General features: G+C 41.7%; 1 protein-coding gene across 3 annotated transcripts in view; it reads left to right on the forward strand.

Annotated features, from left to right (window-relative positions):
• Positions 1-20,663, forward strand: part of tcf12 (transcription factor 12) — a 73,688-nt gene that overhangs the window by 13,995 nt on the left and 39,030 nt on the right. For all 3 annotated transcript variants that reach the window (XM_072380522.1, XM_072380523.1, XM_072380524.1), the window contains exon 5: positions 4,416-4,518. In XM_072380522.1, the coding sequence (XP_072236623.1) occupies positions 4,416-4,518 (103 nt within the window). The remainder of the gene's footprint in view (positions 1-4,415; positions 4,519-20,663) is intronic.

The raw sequence follows: 20,663 nt of genomic DNA on the forward strand, positions 1-20,663 counted from the left end.
TTTACGAATAGCTCAAAATGAATAAAGAATTAACAGAATGATAATATAGGCTCTAGAGATAATGTTTGAGTTACCTGTTCATTTAACCAAGGCCACCTTTTTACAAGCGTAAAAGCGTGAGCAGAGGTTCTCAACTCACTCAACGTGTCAATATGCCTTCTACTGACGCTTGTAGGAGTGAAAAAAAACCCCAGATGATCACCAAGGAACACCAGAGCTACAGTACACCCGAGACACCACCAAAAAGAAGCAAGTGATGCCATTAAAAGTTTTAACCCTCCTCATTTTTTTCATTCCTAATTGTTTGATCAGAAGCCATCTTGGAAAAAGTAAGAGGTCGAGGCTGAGATTTTCACGTGTAAATACAAATGATCATCGAATCATCCCAGCAACACAAATCTTAATGGACCATTGTAAGTTAAAGCATAATTTATGTGCTTACGAGCGTTGAATATGTGCAGACGTGTCTATGTGCTGTCAGGACCATCTTGTAGTTTTCTACTTTTCCTTGAAATTGAAAAGCAGGGATACCAACAAAGCTGCACCATGGAACAAACTGTTATTCTTTTCTGAATAGATTTGCCTGTGGAAAGTAGGTGTTTTCAGGAGCTGCTATTTTTCCATTTCACTACAGTGTTGAAAGACAGTGTGGCGATTATTGATTAAAGAAAACGAAGCTGTTACTTGAGAATTTCCCAATTTATGCCTCATTCACTAAATCTGTCCAAGAATCTTGGAAGAGATTCTGCGTGCCTCATCTATCAGCCTGTTACAAAGGGAATTCGGTCTTGTCCCTGAGCTTGTCTGAGCCGGTGCTCTATGAATGTGTGATCAGTCGACTGTGAAGAGTCCTGAGCCCTGTCGAGCTGACCTTGGCCCGCAGCCAGCCGCTGTATCCCCGTTAGCTGTGTCTGTAGGCTGGCGGTCTGACAGGCAGGGCTGTGACCACCGCCACAGCGCGACAACCCCCTCTTCCCCAGTGCCCCGCACCAATTGATACTCAACCCCACAAGCATCCATCATGACCATATCATCACTTCCCCAGCAGCCGCATGCAGCCCCACATTCACCTGGGATGCAATCCAGTGTGTGGAAAAATGACTCTGTTAATGGTGTGGTGAGTGAATGGAGAGCAAGGCGTGAGCCACAGCCCGCTTGCTGCCATAGTGATCTGACAGCTATTTAGCCAAGAGTGCTAATGTCGCCCTGTGGCAGCGATGACAGCGTATGTTAGTGTCTTAGATAGATGTAGGCCACAAGTATTTGGGGAATGATGAGGGACCTGTGATTGATGATCTAACAGACTCAGAGGAGCAAACAGTCTGGTTGCATTGAAGAACATACAATCCCAGGCACCCAGTGAAGCTGGTTTTACCATCATCTCTCGCCTTTTCCCTGCCCCGCTGACAGACCCTCTTAGCTGTGATTTCATGGCAGTCAAAGGCAGCCTCATTTCTGAGTGATGAAACTATTCCAAATGCTTTATGACAATTCATTTCATTCGTAACCTTTTGCTCAGACAGCGTTCGATGATGAGATCGATACCTGCTCACTGTTAAGTTAAACAGCTCTCTCTGAAAGCAGCTCTGCACTGTGCGACTTTAGCCACACTCTATCAGAAGGAATCTTATAAATTGAATTTGTGCCGACTGTACTATCGTGATACTTGCTGAATCATGTAGGAGGCGACTGTGAGGAGCAAGATGGATTCAGAACGTCACGTTAACACAAAGTAAGTTTGACGAGCCAACAGACCGAAGAAGAATCCCCGCATTGTTCACCGAGATGTGCATCAACATGTCTACTACTTTGCTACTCACTTCGACGTTGTAAATCCTCTGGTATTTTCTTTGCGTCGTTCTCTGTGCGGTCGTCATGTGAGCTGGAAGAAGCATCCGACAGACAAGAGTTCTGCCGCTAACTCAAGCAGATTTGGTCCTTTGTTCGAAGTCCACAAGTGACATTTATCTCACTGAGCTTCCATCGACACTGTTAAGGTCTGTTTTGCCACCATCACGATGATCAACACGTCATTTCATGATATGTTCATTCCGTTTATCTTTGGTCGCAAGGCCATGTCAATGAGGGTCTTTGAACTCCTCTGACTATTCAGCGTAGAGACAACATTTTTTGCCACTATCAAAGACATTACTACGATTCTTTCATGTTGGTCATCTGTTATTTGGAACGGCCGAGACTGTGTGCACTGGCCTTTAGGCTGTCTCCAAGTTATATATCTTTTAATGTAAAAGCGAAAACTTCCCATTTAGCAGAGAATTGCGTGTCAGATTGTGTTTTGGCTGGAAGTAGTTGCCTGGCAACCAGCTGAGAATCTAGGAAGTTACAGGTTGCTATATTGGCTTTCTTTATAGTCCTTTATTTTATTTTATTAATGTTTTTATTATGATCTTTTTGTAATTCTTTCAGAATAGAATTTAAAACCTATTTTGGCATTTTTCTAAATTTTAATTCTTTATTGATAAGATAGGACCCACGTGCAGCAGTGTTTTCCATACTTTTGATGATTCGTGGAGGCCCACCACAATATTTGTTTTTACGGTTCAATGGCTGCTAAGTAGTTAGCTCTGGCTAATCCGGCCACACGTCTCCCTTCCTGCAGGCTGGTCGCCTCTCCAGTGAGTCTCACAACTGCAACTTGTGGCACAAGTTCTTGAGGACAACTCCACATGCAAGCAGGTGACGATCTGACTCACGCTTTGCAGCTCCACGTTCATAGAGGCTGCAGAACAGAACACGGATCGTGGTCACCAGCTACAGTCAGAGACGGTGGATTCTTTCAGTTGAATGAGAGACTCACCGGAGAGGCGGCTGAATTCGTCGTTCTCTTCTCAGCACTTAGCCTTATGCATTGTGTAGTTAAAGAAAGGGATTTAAGCAACTGTGTGCGCTCACTTCCATTGGCACACAAACCGTTGCAATCTCATCCCACAAAAGTGAACTGTCGTTACATACGAAAGCTGATTTTGTGGGACAAATACGGAAGTAGTGTCAATCTTCTTATTTAAACTTTCCCAAATCATTCTATTCCTCGAGGTGAACATTTTGAAGCAAATATTTATTTATTCATGTCGCTTGCTTAGTTCAGCACTGTACGTGTAAGTCTGTTTGTGTGTAGCAGTGAGCTGAGAGCTTCTCTCGGGGGTGTTGTTGTCATTGAGTCGGTTCACGGTGTGATTTACAGTGTGTGCAGCCTGGCAGGAGCACAACAGGGAATCCCTCAATGCAGCACAGCACTCCACTGCCTTTGAATTTACTCCATCGCCATCCACTCACACAAAAAGATAGATAATAAGATTAACTTTCTTTTTTTTTTTTTTTACTATATGTTAAATGCAAAGGGTAGGAGTTGGTGAAAATAGCTCCTGCTGCGTGGACCGTCTGCTGGGAGTTAATGTAGTTTGGTATGTGACTGGAGCGCAGGAGGATTTTTCTAGGGTTTGGGATTAACACTGTAACAGAGAATCTTTTATTACGTGGGACCCCAAGTTTTCCAGAACCACACTGTGACCGATATTTAGACCAAAGCCCCTGAAGCTGATAACTGTCATAAAAAGGCGCTGTGAAGCGGCAGGGAAAAAAAGCCAATTTTCGTAAGCTGCAGGTACCTGGAAATAATGTAGGAGTGCATCTCTCTATGTCTTCCTCTTCTATTAAACATGGTCTTTGTAGCATCCACGTGCGCGATATGGTGCAAAAACCTCTTAGAATCTAGAGTAAACGGTAAAATGAATAAAGATAAACACAATTACACGCTTTTTTCTGAACAAACTTCCAAATACAGTCCTTTTTTATACATATTGCTGATAATGCGAGATGCACAGACTGTGGAATTCTTGGCCAGTTATTTAAATTTGCAACAAGATGACATATTTTCCCCTCTTTTTTTTTTAAAGAGCTGGGTTTGGAAAAATAAGGTTTTGCATGAACAGGAAACACATGGAGAACCTCAGAAAAACCATCACAATCATTTGATATTGTGCTGATGTATGAAAGAGGTTAAAATGATAGTAGATGCCATTTAAAAACACATTATATTATGAACAGTAATTGCCATGATGGAATAAAAATTGAAAAAGCAAAAATCTAACGCTAACTCTGTCGTTTATCATAACCACTTCCACCATTATCGTTTTAGCCGTGCATGAACAGGTGCTCAAACAACAGTGGTGTATTTGTTAGACTGAGATAAAACCTACAGAAAAGTATTTAAGGTTGCCAACCACTGTCACTGCTGGATCTTTTCTTGACACACTCAATTTTTTTAAACGATCACAGATAGTTTACTGGCATAAATGACCACTTGTGTTCTCCTCTTACTAATTAGCAGTATGCTGCACCACACAGTTACTGAAGTTGCTCACTAATGTGCTTGATATTCTGATGTTTTCCCTCAGGGTTTCGCAGACAGCCCTCATTACAGCGATCATTTGAGCGACAGTCGATTAGTGTCCCATGAAGGATTGTCCCCAACACCTTTTGTGAACTCAAACATAATGGGTAAGTGAGCTACTCCTCTTAATTCATCCCACACATGCCTGTCGGTAGTGGAAAGATGGGGGAAAAAATGAAAAAGCCTGACTGAGATGTAAGGCACATCATGCATCTGGAGGTAGCCGTGCTGAAAGGCTTGCCAGGCCACAGGACTGTGTTCTCTCCTTATTTCTCCTCCTAATCCCCCCCCCATCCCTTTCTGCATCTCCCTCTTCCTCCTCCTGTGATGACCCTCCCCCAGGCTCGGAGTCACACCATCAGTGTAGCTTTCCATCATATGAAGCTGTCTCCGAGACATCAAAACCACCTTCAGCAGCTCCCATTGGCCACAAGTCAATTGTGTTTCTTTGGTGTAGGTTATGAGCTGTATCCAAACCTCCTTTTTATTTTGATCTGTTATCTACATATATTAATTAAGACTTTGTACCTTGTGACATCATGATATATATATATGTAAGCTGATGTAAATAAGAAACTTTTTATATCTATGTCTTAATTTATTTGTGAGAGCCTCACTGATCCCAGTTGATGCTTCTAAGCTCTGTGGTTCCAAATCTGTTTGATGTGATGCCCCCCCACCACCACCCAACAGCTCTGAGATGTCCTTTCATCCACCATGCCTGTCATTTTCCAACCTCTCTTTCATTGGTTTTTATTTTGCTCCATAATACAAATGCCATAGATGTATTTTTTTTCAAACTAATTCAGATTTCCTGTTTTGGTCCTGATGTAAATCACTAGCACTCTCTCACTGGTGCACAACATACTCTGACATTACAACAGTTTAAAGCGGTATGTTATCCAGCTCTTTGGACTGACACCATTGTGATGTGTTACCACTTGACAGTTTTACGGCTAACCGCATCTCAGCTCATTATATATTGGCCCCCCAGACACAGTGATTAGTTCACAAATGGGTGCAGCTGAATTGAAACAAAATGTTATCTTTCTTGTAATTGATCACATGACTGCTCCCAACATGCAGCTTATTTCTAGCCACCCCTGTGCCTGTGATACGCTGCTCAGTGGCAGAATATGGATGTTATCTTTTGGAATGAGCGGTGACCAGCAGCCTACTTGATGACTCAGAGGCCTCAGGTCCACTTCATATTTCCTGCCTCTTATTCAGGGTGCTCTTCCTGATCGGAAGTGTGCAATACATTACCTCAGTAACATGCCATTGTAACATGGACGTTTGGTTTGTTCATCAGCACAATAGATCTAACCCGGGAAAACAGTAGAAAACAGTAATTGGAAATTTCCTTTGGAAGAACAGTGACTAAAATATTTTATTTTGCTTTTGCAAGAGAAAAACAAACCCTCAACTCTCGTTTTAGTAACGTCTCTCCTCTTGTTCATTAAGCCGTCAGACGGACTGCTGCTCAGACAAACAGCTCCAAGACTAAATGCGCATGTAAACATGTCTGAACAACAGAGGAAGTCAGACTGGAGGAAAGAAACACGCGAACAATTGTTTGAAAATGAGAGGTCTGCACATGTTGCTGTAAAGTTATCATCCCCTGCAGCTTTGGGGGACTAAGTTTCTAGCTGTGTATTGTACGGAGTTCTGATCTTGTGTTTTCTGAGTCATGTATGATGAGAATGGGTCTATATGAGCAATATATAGTGCCTGAATGTACAGCAGGTGGATTGTGTTGTAGTATTGCCTTTGGTTGGCATGGACACGAATTTGACACTCAAATTATCTTCATCAACCGAATTTTAAGCGTCTCTCTCTCTCTTTTTTTTAAATTTTTTTTTTTTACCTTGTCTTAATAAATTGCCACTGTCTTCTTTAGGAAGAAGTCCAATCACACCTTCAGGTGTTCTGTGATCACTGTGCCTCTCTTTCTTGGAAATACTGTCAGGAGAAGAATGCGCGGGTGTAAAGATGAAGAGGGAGGTGTTGTTTTAATGCGGGCGAGCCACTGAGTGGTTAATGATGATGCTGTTCTCTGGTAGGGGGCGGGGTGGGGGTTAATGTCCCAGTTAGGACTCTGACTGGTCCGGGCTTCAAGAACATTTTAGCCCCACCTTCTCGTTCTACAATCCTCTTACAAACTGGCACGTCAGCCACTGCGGACTGCCCAACAGGTGGCAGCCACATTGTTCATGCACACAGTGCACCAAAAAGTTTCAGTCTCAGCCATGTGAGTCTCTGTGACTCAACCGTCACATGCAGCAGGACACAGGCAACACCAGGAAAGGCGATGAGCGGTATCATTGAAAGGGATTTGCAGCACCGTGTGTGATTCCCCTGACAGACAGTATTAATGGTCAGTAGTCACCCAGATGAACCAATCACCTACTTAATTATTAGTTACAGTGAACGTGAAGTGGTAAGATGGAGAAAGTTGTTCAGTTCGCATGAGTTTTTAATCTGGTGCACGTGGGAATCTTTAGCAACCACACAACCGGATTCCAATTATTCTCAATTTAAACCAATTCTCAACTCAGAGGGCCGTCTTTATTTTGGCGGTTAATCCACATGCTGTGTGCCCACAGCCTTAACTCGTGTCCTTTGCCCACCGAGCTGCAAATAAAGCCTGGCTGACACTGACGTGAACATGCACAAGCTTCTTTTTTTACGATACCTGACTTAAGGTCTTCTGCTGGTCTTCCAGTGGAGGTTTGCCTCTCATCCACTTGTTCTAATTGTTTAGCCACAGGGATTTCCAACAGTTCACAGCCCACGACAAGAAATGGTTACATCTAATTACCCGCTGAGATTTTCTCTTGTGTTGTGAGCTCAATACGAGAAGTCGGCGGGGAGGTCGATTTCAAGCGATCTGGGCAATTACCACAGGCGATGAGCTCCAACTGAACGAGCTGCCCTCTGCTCATTTATTTTACTCTGTATTTCGACTGTAAAAACTACTTAGTTTTTTTGCCTTTTTGATGTTATTTACCCAATGGACTGGTCTCGCAGAAAGCCTTTTGATTCTCTCAAACCTCAAATAAGTTTAATGTTGCCAAGGAGAATAGAGCTAGTGAAGCTTTCCACATCTGTCTTTAATAACAGTTCTTGAACACATAAAAGAATGGGGAAACCACTCATCCGGGAATCAAAAGAAGTGTGAAAAGAAGTGTGAAGTAACTTCCCAATGTTATTCTTTTATTGATTTCATATTGTTCAGGCTAATTATATTGTAATGCCTATGTGTCAAGTTCGCTCTCTATCCCTGGTTGGCTTCCTCGGGAATGACTTTTGTTTGTATGTGTGTCAGATGGTCCGAATAGGAAAACAAGGACTGTAATTGGAGTTTGAGAACCATAAAAGCTTCATAGTCGTAGCTACAAGTTTATCAAGTTGAAGAAAAGCCACAAACCAATTTTCTGAATGTTTGTGTGCTCAGTATGTTTTGTTAAAGCTTTCTCAAACTACGCTTGACTTACACTTAAAATTGCAGTTTAAAAACGTTCACATCTGTCCGATCTGAGGCACACATGACTTATTATTTCCCAAGTGCTTTATAGTCCTTTCCAAAATGTTGTATTGAGTTTGATGTATTCAAGTGGATAACTTAACACTTGAAATGTGTTCAGGACAAAGTAACATTCATGTGGGCTCTCGCTGCATAACTCAGCTGCTTTTGCATCAGTTCTTTCCTGCCATGTGCCTGAGGGCGTGATACCACGGCTGCTGAGTTGTAGTTTTAGCCTCACGTTACTTAGGCGTGCTTCATTTCTATTACTCATACAGCTTTAGTGCTTCATAAAATCTAATCAGCTTAAAGCTGTCATCAACACATGCACGGTGTTGCCGGCATGTTGACATACACGTGCGACCTTAACATTATTTTCTGGCTGCGATTGCACAGACGGGTCGCTGTCCCGTGTCAGTTCGTTTTATTCCACTGCTGCACACCGCAGGCAATGGAGACAAATGTCTCATGACCGACTTTAAGTGTTGGACGTGACACTGTAATTGCAACGATGAGCTGCTTTGTGTTTTTGTAGTTTTCTTTCAATATAAGTTCTGCTGCATGTTGTTGTTTTCTGTTGCAACATGTTCATTCTTCAAAGGAATCTCACAGCCCTCATGTTTTACACATAAAAAGCAATTTGACTTCCCAGGAAAAAAAGCCCCCAGAAGAAGTCATGTTGTTTTACTCTGCAAATTTCTGTTTGACATCCGCTTATTAAATCGTAATGATTTGTGCTGATGTGTCTGTTCCTCTGAACGCAGAATAGTGACGGGCGAAAGAAATGCACTTGGCTCTGTGCTAAAAGAATGATTATAGAATTATAAAGATCTAAAACATTTGGTCACTGATTAGACGTTTGAGGCACAAAAGCAATTTGTCTTTTGAACATTTTCGAAGATATTTTTGAGAGAGTAAACAAAGTAAACGGGGGTAAAACTAAAAAAACAATGCAAGCTTAATTTTTCTCTTTGTTATTCGAACCTCCTTTAGGCAAGCTGGTTGTCACGCTATCTTAAGTCATCTCTGAGTTTAATACCAAGAATGAAAAATGTGGCACCATAATATGAAGTAATTGAAGTGACAAGTTTGACCCAAAAAAGGATTTTCCCTTTTATAACCTGATTGTTCCATGTTTGGTTATTGCTTTCAGAGTACTTCTGTATGATTGTCATTCTCTGACAACAATAGAATGAGTAAAAATTTAATCCCCAGACTTTATGTGACTGGTGGTTTGCTCTTAGCCTGTGTTTCCAGTTGTAATCTGCGAATATTTCTGAGCAATATTACTGGTCTAGCTTTATATCTTGTCTTAAAAAGTAATCCTACACTTTGTATTTGTGTAGTGTCTCGTACCAATGACTCACCATGCTAGTGTTGATGATTGGACAGTATTTGTGGGCTTCTTCTCTCCCCGTGCTCCTAATACTGTGTGCAAATCTGCACAAAGCTAATAAAGCAGATAGTGGAGTTGCTTCTGTGACATTATTTTGTTAAGGTTAAAAAAAGACTCTTTTTTTTTGTGTTTAATTGATCCGCAAGGCTTTTCGCGAGGTGTCAAATCCCACTTCACGCTGGCTTCCCCCAGAGCATTTTTATTGGGGCAGGTGTCATGCGCTAATGCTCCGTCCCACGGGAAAACCTCCCCGGACCCGGGCTGTGATTGTGGCCAGGTGTTGTTCAGGTGCGCACTCAGTTTCCAGTGGAGTGTGGGTCACAGGTGCTGCCAGTGCTGCTTCCTCTTCCCACTTTGCTGCTCATAACCATGCTCACACGCACATACACACACACACACACTCACACACACACACAGCAACACACACGCACAACAGTTTACAACAGTTAACTGTAAGCTTTCAGGAGAAAAATATAATGTGGTAGTAATAAAATGGTTTTAACTCACAAGACACACTTAGTAATTATATATTTATATATGTGTATATATATATATATGTATATATATAGATAGATATATATCTATCTATATATATATATATGCTAATATCATTATGAGTGATATTATTTGGCCATGTCTTGTGATATAATCAGAAAAGGGAGATGTGTACAGTACAGTTAAGTAGATGTAACTGGTCATTATGCAGAGCTGCAGGGTGTGCTTATCTGTTACTGTGGTCAGTGAAGCATGAGGAGCTGAGGATGAGCTGAAAGGGTGCAAATCCCATTTCTCCTTCCCCATGCCGCCCACATCTCCCCACACCCCTCCCCGCCTTCAGGCCTCTCTCAGCCCATCTTGGCCCTGCCAAGCTCCTTCCTTCCTTCCTTCCCTAGGTCTTCGCCCCCAGCATGCGAGTGGCGAGGCTGTCCAGCTGTAGAGGATCAGCTGTAGACTGCGTAGGCCCCAAGGGCCGTCTCTCCAAAGAGGATAGAGGGGCGGTGGTACAGCCAAGTTATGATGACATAACAAGTCTCTAGGAAGCAGCTGCAAGGGTCAGAGCACCGCACTTATATTTCTGATCAGAGGAAAGGTGTCTTCATCTCGTTTGTTTCAGTCAGTTCACTACATTTCTTTCTTTTTTCTTTTTTTTGCTTGTTATGAATGTTCTTCACAGGTAGCTTTGTTCACATGACATCCAGTTTTATCACCAAAATAACTTTTCTGCTCCCACAAATACTGTCCAAATGTGTTTTAGTCTTAATGCTGCTGAGATCTATGGTGCTTGTGTGCATGTATGTCCCACATCTATCTCCCACCTTGGGCTTCATGCAGCTGATGCCAATAAGAATGTTGGAGCTTATTTAATTCAAGTTCAGCTTCTTAAAAGGAAATGATTAAGTCAGAAGGATCACTGTTAGCAGAACACTTTAAGTCAAATAAGTGATGCCTGACGTTGTCTCGTTTACAGCAGTGAATGTGTAAGATTGTTCAGCTTTGAATCACACCTCCAAAAAGCCATTTCCCATTGAGTATCAGAATATTGTTTCCGCTTTGCAAAAAGTCAAATAATTTACAGACCACCCCTGTGTATTTCTCTTGCTTGGTCCATTACTGTCTATGGGAAAGCATTGCTTTGTGGGACCTATCGATAAGTTGCACTAATAGGTTTCTAAAAAAAATAAATCGCCTTTGTGGGATCAATAAAGTCATTTTATAGGACAGCTGTTGTACTTAAGCCAAGAATATTTTAACAAGACCTAACCTAAAAAGGGGCCTGATAATCCTTAAAGATTGTTATCGTCTGTTTGCGTTTAGCATGAAAGTGATCAACATAAGGAGTCATTTTTAAGTTCCCCAGTAGTTGTAATTTATGGTCATAGACGCATAACAAATGAATTGTGAGATTCTCCCCACTTTATTTTTCTTGAAACAGAGTAACTTCAGCATTACAACAGGGGAATGCGTGAAATTGACCTTTGCACATCAATCTGTCCAACATGGACCAGCCAGGTTTTACTTGAACTCTGTAAAGTTTCCTTCTGCTAAAGCAACTAGCCTGGCACGCAGTTGTTGGTTAACTTTCTTGCCCCCCCCCCCACTTCTCTAACTCCCACCTCCATTCTTTCCACAGTCACAACTGTTTGGCCAGGCGTCTTGTGTCCATGCTGGGTGTGCTGGCAAGCAAAATACGAGATAATGTTACTCTCTGCTCTTTTTGGACTGTAGTGAATTGTGATTGGATAATAAAATGCAAACATTTGTTTCGCCTTTACTCCCACTTGACAATGCCTGACATTTTCTCCTACGCTGGCACAGCCCCGAGAGTGTAAAGTGTGGGAAGTGTGGAGAGAAGCGCGTCTCTGTGAGACTTGTTCTTTAATGCCAGGGATCTGGGGGTGGGAAGGTACTTTTTTTGTCAACTTAAAACCAACCGAAACTCCTTTAAATGGCTGCTCCAGTTTTTGCTGTCCTACCATGCCGTCCCCACAGAGAGTGCTCGTCAAAAGATTTATCCCCTCCTGGCTGTCTTGGTGTTTTATTTAGTACAAGCTTGAGCTCTTAGACTGAAGGCTGCTTAGGGTTTGCGGGGGTTTCTGTGTAAGGAAATATGCCCACAGTGCTGTGAGCTGGATCAGCATTCCTAACCCATGTGTGTATCCTTCCTTGTCCTTCACCTCTCTTTGGCTCTCTGTTGTTTTGCTGTTCAACAGTTGTTTGGCATCTAATACCAAACATTGACTCATTCTTTGGTGGTGCATGCTGACTTGATTCTAATAGCCAACAGGGGGATATTTCTCCAGCTTGTTAAAGCTGCTCTTGTTTCCCAGAGAGGGGGCCGTTGCATTGAGCTCACATTTGAATGTGACATGCAGGAGAGCATTTTGGTGTCCCTGCTAAAGCAGCATCCATTACAGTGTTGGTGCTCACATGTTGGGAGACGTTATTAGGGAGCTCATCGGCTTTCTCCTCTGAGAGAATGGATGTGTGATTGTTATGAAGTCATCAGCTATGAACCAGCGAGGCTACGGAGAAGCACCCCTCCTCATGGGTCCTCAGGGTGCCATTGATTGGTGACCATGTGTTTGTGCCTGATAGACTGTGAAATGGTGTGTTGCTGCACGGCTGTGTCACACCTGCGTCCCACCAAAGTGATTGATTGATTTGGTCATGTGGAATGTTCCCATCTGGTCCACAGTAATGCATTTTTTTTTCCTCATTTGTGAATAACAAGCGCTGGCAGGAGAATAGTTGGGCTCAGAAGAAGGCAAAGGCCAAGCGAAAACATTTCCCCCTGTCCACCTTCCCTTTTTCCTTCTTACCGCGTTAGAAAAAAATTTAAATAGACCAAGCCATGGCACCTGATTATCCTGGGAGGGGATAAACACAATCAGGAAATCCACTTGTCTCGCGCAGGGATGGATTTTAGGAGAAAATAAGCAGTTTAGCTTGTGTGAAGGACAGCAGCTCCAGATTTTGAAAGTCAAGAATATTGTTTCTATGCTGAAAGTTTGTGATTTTTGCAGATTAGGACACCTTTTTTTGAAAAAAAATTCTAACCTCGTCTTCATTTCTAGATGAATCTAAAAGCAACGGAGTTTTTTTGTTTTTTTTCCCCTCCTGAGCTAATGTGTTGTTTTGTTTCTTATCCTTGTTTCTTTTTCCTGTTTCTTCCCAGTTTGATTTCTCTTAATCCTGCTCCCTCGCCTTTAATTGATCTATTCATTCCACCTAATGGCTAATTACACATCAGGCTGCAAGAGCAGATGCATTTATCATCCTAGTACGTAATAATCAGTGACATTTCAACAAAGAAAAAAAATAAATATGCAAATAAGAACTCATTAACATTTGCTCGTGCTGTTTGGAATAATGTCGCTGCTGACAAGGCTGTATACAGAAATTGATGTTGAGCTCAGGGCAAGGGAGACATGTTTCCTTGGTGTTTTGTGGCTGTATCGTGTTGCTCCGTCCTGCTGTTGTTCCCAATGCTGCGCTGCAGCCGGGGAGGAAGCTGATATGGTGCACTGCCTCCCTTCCTTGTTTCCTCATCCACACTGACCTAACCTCTAACCCAGCCAGCTTTTATTTAGGGGGAAAAAGAAATGTTGAAAGCATCAAACAGCACTGACGGAACGGATGTACACGATCTCCTAAAAGGGAAACAAAGGGAGGCATGTTAAAAGGTATGGTGAAAAAGCTCGGAGTGAGTGTTCATCTGACGGGAGCCCGTACCATCTCTGGTTGCCAGAGGAATATGTTAGTAACCATGGAGCCTGTCTAATTTTTAAAGCAGCCACACAAGCCAAAACTTGAACTTTATATCAGGGAGATTATCTCATTGACAGTTCTTTATTTAATCGTCCCAGTTGTAGGTCCTCGTATTGCCATCCTTTGATGAAATTCAGCTGAAAAAACAAAAACACAAACTCCCCATCACATAACAATATTAAGGTCTTGCCTATTTAGTGTTTACAAGTTCATCATGGTTTTCATTGCTACAAAGAAGTCATGATCTTTAACTTTATAGCAATAATCTTTTGTGGTATGGTGCCATGGAAGTCATCAGAGTGGAAAATAAACCCAGACACCAACTCCAAACACATGTTTACTCAGAGGAAAAACAAACCAAGCAAACTGGCACGTGATAAGTTCATTTGGTTTCCTCATCCTGTAGGATCATTATTACATGCTTGTTTTCATGGTCTTGGCTTTCCTTGGAGCAAGGAAAAAGCCCATTTTCTGGATGGAGAAAAAGTGGCTCTTGGAATGCATCTGAGAGGCAGTGAAGCGCCCGCACTAATTGGCTGTTTTTGAGGTAAGGGTTTTGAATTGATCCCCGGAGACGATTAGGTCACTACCGCTCACATTATCAAAATAACGCTGTACTGCAACACTGTGATCAATAAGGTTGCACACTGGGAATGACCGGTCAGCTCGCCTTTTCTTTTGAAGGATTTAAGCACCAATTATTGTTTATTTTCTGCTCCTAAAGCATAAAGGGAGATGAGACTGAACTGGATTAAAAGCGTTTCAGTTTAGAGAAGTATGATGGCTAGTTTTCTAATGATCTGAAGTCAAAAGGTTTCTCTACACACAAGTTGATTGATTTATAACGAATGCTTACTTTATGCTTACTCAGCTTCATATTGAATAGTGTAGAACAGACTAACTTTTCTGAGATCCTCCTTCCAGTTCTTTAGTCAGTTTTATATTTCATAAACCTGATAAACCTGATAAAAACCTGATAAAAACTTAACTTGGTGATTTTGTTGTGATGAAAACGCTATTATTCGTAGAATTACCACTAGAAGAACTGCTATTTTCCTCGTTTCTCAGAATGAGTCTCACAATGAACAAGTTTTTTTTTTTTTATGCTAAACGGCGTTGTTTGCATACAGTGTTGGTCATCTTACATTAAAAAAGTAATAAGTTACAGTTACAAATGACTTTTCCCAAAAAGTAATTGAGTTAGTAACTCAGTTACCTCATTGTAAGAGTAATTAGTTACTCAGCAAAGTAACTGTGACGTTTTTTTTTCACGTTCTATATGCTATTACCTTCTATAACATCTTTAACGTCAAAGATCTTTGTATTAACTGACTGAAGAATAAAAACTCTATATACAGTATTTTAGAACATTTGGTATTTATTTGAACTCAATAGATTGAAGCCTGCCGTGTGTGTTGATGTGAGGTGCTTCATAAGATTCGAGTTGCTTGAGGCAGACGTGGATAAAGTCTTTTTTCCTGGGCATAGCGTGCATGTTACATAAACATTCTTGCCTTTAATTAAAATGAGCGAGAAGTAGTGCCGGTACTTCCAGTTTGGGGATGCTACCTTTGAATTTCCCTGATTGTCGCTGTCTTGTTGTGTCAGTCAGAGCGTGCAGTGAGACAGCGTGAGCAGGGCGTGATCCGCCAAACCAGCCAATCATCGTCGCATTTGCAACGGTGTCATCATCCCCACCCCTGCTCTCTCCAGGCAGCTGATGTGTGGCTAAAACCTGACACTTTGCGCCTCATTCAACCAAATTGTAGTAACGCGCCATTTCACATTCTCAGCAAAATGTTGCTCTTAGTCAATCAATCAATCGTGCGATCCGACATCGTACGTTCTTTACGCTGTTGTTACTGCAGAAAAAGGCATGATGAATTCAGTTTGGAGCAGTTTAGGGTAAGTATTATTATAGAGAGCATCAGGGTGAGAGGAGAAACTCTGTTGAGGTCTGTTTGAGCAAACAACGTAACTCTTGTGTCAGTGCGGCTGAATGACGGCCAGCAGTTGGAAAAAGGTAACCAGGACAGTAGTGGATGTATTGTAGGAGGAGCACAGTGGGTTTCATCGTGATGTGAAAAGAAGACGAAGACGAAGGACCTGCAAATGCTCATTCCAAACAATCAGGACACCAGTTGGCAAGGCGACCAACTCGGTTCCTTGACTGCAGTGAAAACTTAAAAACTTAATGTGAACTTAATGTATCAGTGTGACACAGAATGGGTTGAAACAAGCCAGTCCTGATAAAAGGCACATGGCTGCAGCCCAGAATATGAAAACAAACAAAAACGATGAAAGAATGAGGCTGACAATTATTGGGTTTGGCTAAACAAAAGAGGAGCGCTATATTTATTTAATCAGAGTGCTATATTTAGCCCAAACTGGGTGCAGATGACCATCCCTGCTGCACTGCATGCTGGTGGTACAATAGGGCAGAAAGAAGCCAAATGCAGGAAAGACTTAAGAGTTATGTCCCAACAAAATCTTGACCTTTGGCATCGTAAGCTTACATTTGTATCAACACTAAATTGGTGTCCCAGCAAGAACGTTGAAGTATTTGCGTTGCATGTCTGGGGCAAAGCTTTAAAATCTGTGGAGTCCTGATAGCTGTTATAGCACAGATGCTCCCTGTTCACATGAGCAAACCTGTGCAAATCAAACTCAATCCATGATATATGTATATATATATATATATAGTACCTTTACAGTGTATCCACTCTGGAAATTAATATTTTGAATGTAGTTTTATTCACACTCATCAGCTTAATATTTAGTTTGATGAATGCACTCCTCATTCCAGCTGGTTACATACTTGCAAGATTTTAGGCTCTGACTATTGTAAACGGTTAAATACAACTGCCATGGCACGCTCTGATGAACGCGAGATGTCTCGCAATTATAGTTACACCTTCCCACTTCTGAGTGATATGCTAATTATCGGCTTCACAGAATATTTTCATCGGAATTGATGGGATTTGTTCCCCCGAGAGCTTGAATTTTCACAGCATACAGAGATATCCCGAGTGAGGGAGGACCTCATACTTTGCAGTAATTAAAACACTTTTCTATCATTGTTTTTTGTGTGTGTGTGTGTTTTCTGCTGCTTCCTGTTGTTTTAAAACTGACAATGATTTCTGCTTCCTATCAGCGATTGCTTACAGTCTCGTTAATAGGTCTGCGCCACAAAAAGAAAACGCATGTTTAGCCCTTTATATGGCTGCTCAGAACATAATGATAACGATATTAGTGTTGCTCTTGTTGTTAGGCTGTGATCACACGGGTCTGCTCAGTGGAGGGAAAACAAACATGGCTAAATAACAACCCTGCAACACGTGAAACTGATCACTTCTGCTTTTACACTCCTCACAGTGGGCAATTTATGAGCTAATATTTCAAACTTAGGTACCTAAATCAACGAATGACCAGTTTTAATAGAAAATATACTTCAATACAGTGACCTATTTTGCTGCCGGTGAGTTACAGTGTTAGACAGGAGATTGTGTCACTGGGTGATATTTTGTTCAGCTAATTTAAGCTCCTGGCCAACCCAGCAGAGCCTTCCACTCCATATATCACTTTGTTCTACTTTAGTTCAGCATCATAAATATGAATTCTCCTGAAATTTGTGCGCGGATTTCTGCAAGTCATTTAGAAGCAGGTGCTCTCGCTCCATTGTGAAATTGAACAGATTTCATTTACGTTTTTGTTGCACATGAAGAAAGACCGTTGTTGAGAAAGTGATGAAAAGCTTTTGTGCGACTTCCAGCAGCAGCTTCATTTTGTGAGGGCTGGGATGGGATACCTGATGGGATGAAGCGGTTAGAGCTGCTGCATCTTTGGACAGACCATTGCTGCCACATGACCGGACACAGAATCACTTCATCTGTCTCTTCCTGCTGGCTAATATATCAGAGGTAGAGCACAGTCTGAATGGGAGTTGTGGTGTCATATCATTTTATACTCAGCTATTTCACACTGTTTTTGTTATTAATGTGGTTATTTCTGCACTCCATCTAATCTACAGGAGAATTAATTTTGGCTGAATTTACCAGAAAGGATTTTCAAAGTCTGCCACAAATAACAAAATCTACACTACTGCACCCTGTATTTGCAAATTTGTGCCAATAAAAGAAAGCAGAATTAGCAGTTCCTGTTTGTAATGCAGCCATGAATGCACTTAAAACTGGTGATTCGCTGGCAAGTGCTGAAGTCAAATGAGCTCTTGATGATTTCTTTGCTGGTTTATGGATCCCTTGTTTGCAAAGGTGAAGATAATGGTGTCCTCATAAAGTGCCTAAAAATATGTGTATCTTGTGTTCAGAATTGACTCAGTTATGACTCAGGTAAAGGAGCGCTATTTTTGATGCAGCAGCCAGACGCAAAGGGTTTTTGTGTCCTTTAACCAGCATGTCACAGCCCCTGCTGCAGCTCCAACTGCTGACTTTGCTGTAGAGGAGGTAAAATCAGCAGTCTAAGCTACTAAAACTGGCTTCCTTTTTGGTTTCAGGACGCCTGCATGCACCTGCTCTTTCCCTCTAAAGCATCCCCAAGACTCCCCGCAAACTTGAAACTTCTTGTGTTTAACAAACATAGTACTTACTAATATCAGTTGTATGAATACAGTTTTGTGATCTATATTTCCAAATTGGATGGACTGCAGCACCTTTAGCTACAGCTTTAATCCCAGTTCTGTCTAAATTTAGCTCTGCCTTGAGTATTAGTGTTATAGAAAGTGCACTTTCTTGGATTTAGCAAATCCACTTCCTATTTGAATAACATGGGTCAGTCAGTTCTTCAAAAGAAGATGTAATTATATCTTAACTCTGAAGAGTTTCAGACAGAAATTAAAAATATAAAACAGAGATTAGGGGCTGATTCAAAAACAAGGTATCAAGTTCATCCACTGATGCCTTAATCCACCAAATGCTGTGTTCACAAAATAAGGAGGTTGAATCTATTTGTATGTATTCTCAACTCACCGAGAACAGTATTGTCTATGCCCTGCTCTCTCCCGTTATATGAATATACACGGATCTCGAGTGATCTAAATATCTTCCGAAGGATGCTGACTTTCGCCAAACTGTTCTCGGTGAGTAGATAAACGTATTTCATGCCAGAAATAAGGTCTAGGTTTAAAAATACCGGAGTTCCCCTTTAAACGAGTTGTAAAAGTATTAGTTGTTTTTTATTTTATCTTAAAGAGCACATATGCTAATTTACAGTAGACATTCCCTGTTTTTTTAGGTCTGCTGTTTACATGATTTGATTTAAAAAAAGAAAAAGAACCAAACATTATTTTCCTCCTAGTGTAGAGCGCAGCATCGCCTGTTGCCACCGTCTGTAAAAGTTTGTTGTTTGTTTAAAGCACGCCCCCACTGAAAGGTCCACTCATCTGGTTGGTCAACAACAGCAGGGTACAATCCGGTTTCGAGCCTGGACTACAAACAAGGTTTCTCAGACCACTTCCTCTGTGATGCAATAAACTTATGTTTATTTTAACTATACTGATTGAACCCAAGAGTGTTGCACTTTCTTTTGCAAGACTCAAGCTCCTTGGTAACTGTGGCGCCGCCACCTTCTGTGCATCATAGCGCAGGCCGTGACAGTGTTTTCACAAACACATCTGTCTGCTGGTGGGGTCTGAATTACAACAGTGACCATCAATTATTCACATCAGAGCCCGTGTCTGTGACAACACACATGCTGCCAATGAATATTTAACTCTTGCACTTGAGCAGACCTTTTTTTTTTTTTTGTCCGCAGACATCTAAGGACGGAAAATGAATTTCACTAAACCACCTCTGCAAATTAGACAGAGAATAGATAAGTTAAAATCCTCGTCACGGGACGTCTTTCATCATCGTGCCATAATAGTGAACATTGGTGGTAACCAACAACTTTATCCTATTTCCTTTTGCAAGAAAGATGGCTCAGAGCAGCATCACATTATTGTCACAGCAGAAGCAGCTTTGCCAGTTAAACCATATCCCCTGATTTCCTCAGCTTCTTTTGTCTCCAGGGACATTCTCCCCCGATGCAGAACAACTGTCTCCTGCAGGATTGCTCAGATAAGCACAAGTGAATTCTCTTAGATGTGCTTCTGCTCACCTGCGCTCGTGAAAGCGGCGTTCAAATCAGTCATTGTGTGACAAAAGATCCAGGCTATGCAGGTTTTTTAATGCTCAAAAAGATATTTACCTTGTCCCCAGAGTAAACAGAATTTAGTTCTAACACTGTCTGTGCTTGTAGTATTTGGAAGTCTGACAAAAATAATGGACGATGCCCCTAAAGCTGTTCATCATTCTCCCCGAGGAGCTCTCGTTTGTTTGTTTGTTCGGTCTTATATGGGAGTAAAACTGCTGAGTGTGGATGTTGTGATGTGTATGATTCATGTGTGTTGTGTAAGTTCTTTATTTTCCCCCTGTTGGCAGCTTGGGAGCCTACTTTGAGTGTTGCACACAGGATGTGACACTGATAGAAGGACTCTTGCCTATTGTTACACTGTCAGTAACTCATTCTCTGAAAACACATACTTTAAAGCTTAGGTTTTGTTTTTATTCACCTGAATTCTTTTGTACATTTAGGGCTAGTGTGTTGCAACGGGACCTCAGCAGCTGCTGCTTTTCTTGCAGTGAAGTAAAACTTAGTTCACTTTGGTATGACTAATCCAGGCTGAACAGTTTACCGTGGACAAAAAAAAGTGAGATTTATCACACAAATGTGAATCAGCCCGTCTATCAGACTGCACGCCCCCCCCCCCCTCTTTCTTTTCTTCATTTCCAGTCAGCGTTTGACATCATCACATAATACAGAGTAGCTCTTATCTTCAGTTAAAGACACTACATTATACAGACAGCGGCGGACCAGGTGTTGGAGAAGTGGATGTCAGAGTGTTTAGATACTGTCTGTCGAAGTCAAAGCGATGCTGACAACCAGCATCGCTTTGATGGAAACCTTTGGTGGTAAACCACAACACCTTAAAGTGCTTGGAATTACAGGAATTTGTAACGTTGTAACCAGCTGCACAAAACTGTCTGTCTGTGTGCTAAAAAAGC

Source organism: Leuresthes tenuis, unplaced genomic scaffold (assembly GCF_036924035.1).
Source record: "Leuresthes tenuis unplaced genomic scaffold, fLeuTen1.0.hap1 SCAF_2, whole genome shotgun sequence".
In the NCBI taxonomy this organism is placed as follows: domain Eukaryota; kingdom Metazoa; phylum Chordata; class Actinopteri; order Atheriniformes; family Atherinopsidae; genus Leuresthes; species Leuresthes tenuis.